Below are 2,641 nucleotides of genomic sequence, written 5' to 3' on the forward strand. Positions count from 1 at the left end.
TTGAAGTGCACGTGTGGAGATTGTGGGGGGGGAGGGAGAGTGTTGCATTAAAAACACACGCTGTTCCATTCAGTAGTTTTATTAATTAGAAACACACGCACACACACAGGAGACAATAAAAAGAACAAACTGAAAATGTCAGCACTCTTGTATCACCGGCCCCATAAACCCAACCAGCCAATTAACAGTCTTGTGTTGCTCAAGACATCCAGAAATAATAATAATAAAGAAGCTTCAGATTTCCTATATGTAAACCAATCACTGGGTACTTTATAAGGTCAACAGTGCATGGGCCACACAAGCATGATATGTTGCTAGTTTCTTCTGAACACTGCATGAGAACAGCTTTGTCACCGCCCCCCAGGTGCTGTTGAGCTACTGCCTGTGGGAGTGAAAGTCTACCTAATGCTGCTGCTGGTTTCTGACCAGAAAGGGAATATTGCCTTTTAATAAAGCAGCTGATCAACGAGGGGCAGCCTCCTTATAAACATCCTAATGGTTTGGTTGAGACGTAGTAAAATGCTGGAAAACATTGAAGAAGCTTTTGATACGGCACAATCATACAGGTTCTCCCTTACATCTTAAATCTTTGAAACTCTGCAGCATCGTATGAGAGCGGTGGACTCTGCCTGAGAGCGGGTATTCTGGGGAGGCGGGGTGGGGTGGGGGATAAATCTTAACATTTTTTTTGGCTCTTTGAACAGAGTGGCTGGCAGCTCCACCTGCAGTGGTTTGTCACAGCAAAGCTGGTTAGCACCTGAGAGAGCAGGTCACGCTTGCACGGCACTGACATCACTATCCACCCTCACGGGCCGGTCCCCCCCCCCCACCGTGGTTTAGGCTGGAGCTTGGGATCAGTGTGGATCCAGCTGCTGGGGCCACATCAGGCTGCCTCCCTGTCCACATCATAAGGTTTATTGCTTAGTGAGAGAAGTGCATATATTCTGAAATGAATCCAGACTGGAGCTTTTCTTCAACCCCCCATTTAGACAACTTGAAATGTTTTTTTTTTTTCAGAGAGGAAAAGAAAAGGCTAGCTGCCTTTTTATTTTTTTAATTTTTTTGACATCTATGCTTGCTGTAAGAGCCAGTGCACAGTCCATCAATTTAGAGGGGTTAGATCCTCCGGGATTGTGCCCCGGGATCAGACCAGGAGCAGCTCAGTGCAGCCAGACACAAAGTAACTGATGCTCCGCGCCGCGCCCCCCGAAAGGCACAAGCTGCAGAAAGTCTCTGCAAGTCTCAGACACAGAGTGTAAGAATAATGACGACATGGGAAATATAAACTGTCTCTACAGACGTTGTTTCCTCAGTTTTACAAAAGTAACTTGCAGACCAAAAAGGAAGTTATGTAGATGACAGACTGATAAAAGTGTTTTTATTTTTAATCAACCACTAATAAAATTGAAGGTAAAAAAAACAGCATGGAGGTTCCCCTGAGATGTCGGAATTACATACTACTGTAAAATGTCATAAAAAATGAAAATAAAAACAATTTTCATGGGCATGGTTCTCTGTGATTAGCAATTTCAAACAGCTCCTCAAAGGGTCCCAACATTTTACCAGTTTACAAGCAAAAAGACATTTCAGAACCTGCGAGGATTAAAACCACGAGTGCAGATATTCTTCAGAAACGCATGAATTTGAATAAAATATTCCATTGGACCGAGTGCGTCTTTTGTGATAACGTTTTCACGAGCGTTGTTGTTGCCTCCGAGAGTTACATGGCAAACATACCAGTCCAACAAATAAAAAGGAGGAAGAAGAAGAAGACCTTCGTGGAGCTACCGTCTTTAACCTCTGCAGCCCCGAGTTCTTCCCAATAAACCAGCTATCCATTCTCAAAGCAGCATTCTCTGATTATTCAAATAAAACGCCTCCTACTGTGAAGCTTCTGCAGTATACTTAAACTCATCTTAAAAGGGATCTGGCCCTTGTCTTTTTTTATTTATTTATTTTTTTTTTTACGTTGTTTCTACTTCCTCTACAACAGCCACAGGACTGTGATGCGTGAGTGCTGCGTCTCCCTTCAGAGACTTTTATACCACGAGGGGAGTCTGGTGCGACCTCTAATCGTCATCACAGCTACGTCGACAACCACGGCTAACTTTTTGTGATTCAAATACACGCATTTGTTTCCAAGCATCTCTTCTAGTGGCTCCAGCCTGCCACACGTGCACACACACACGTATTCACATGCACCCACGCAAACACACACACACACGCACGCTAATGCAGGCTCGGTCAGATGAAAGTCTTCCTGACAGGGTGGGTGTAGGTGGGAAACACAGCGGGGTCCCTCGCGGTCGCCCTCCACCACCCCCCCATCCCGGCGGCCCCCATGCTGCTGCGTGTCGACCTGCCGGCCTCGCTCACAGTTTGGCGGCCATGAAGTTGATGTGAGGCTTGACCAGGGGGAAGAGCGGCAGGCTCCTCTTGAACTCCGTCATGTCCTGAACCAACGTGGGCTGCAACATAAAAATACAGTCAGAGATCCCCACTGATCACACGGTCCGGCTCCGTCTGTTCCCTGGGAGGACAAAGCCTCCTTAAACTGCATTTGGCGCACAGAGCAAAAGAAGAGCAACATTGTTTCCATGGCAACTAGTTAAGGTAACCTGCAGTTAGTGCTTTAACTTAG

At 46.0% G+C, this 2,641-nt stretch overlaps 1 protein-coding gene across 2 annotated transcripts in view; it reads right to left on the bottom strand.

Annotated features, from left to right (window-relative positions):
* Positions 1-63: 63 nt before the first annotated feature.
* The window catches only part of ide (insulin-degrading enzyme), a 28,478-nt gene continuing 25,900 nt past the window's right edge, over positions 64-2,641 (bottom strand). For both annotated transcript variants that reach the window (XM_051377984.1, XM_051377975.1), the window contains exon 25: positions 64-2,468. In XM_051377984.1, coding sequence (XP_051233944.1) covers positions 2,373-2,468 — 96 coding nt within the window. In that variant the 3' untranslated portion in view covers positions 64-2,372. The remainder of the gene's footprint in view (positions 2,469-2,641) is intronic.

This window comes from Dicentrarchus labrax, unplaced genomic scaffold (genome assembly GCF_905237075.1).
Source record: "Dicentrarchus labrax unplaced genomic scaffold, dlabrax2021, whole genome shotgun sequence".
In the NCBI taxonomy this organism is placed as follows: Eukaryota; Metazoa; Chordata; class Actinopteri; family Moronidae; genus Dicentrarchus; species Dicentrarchus labrax.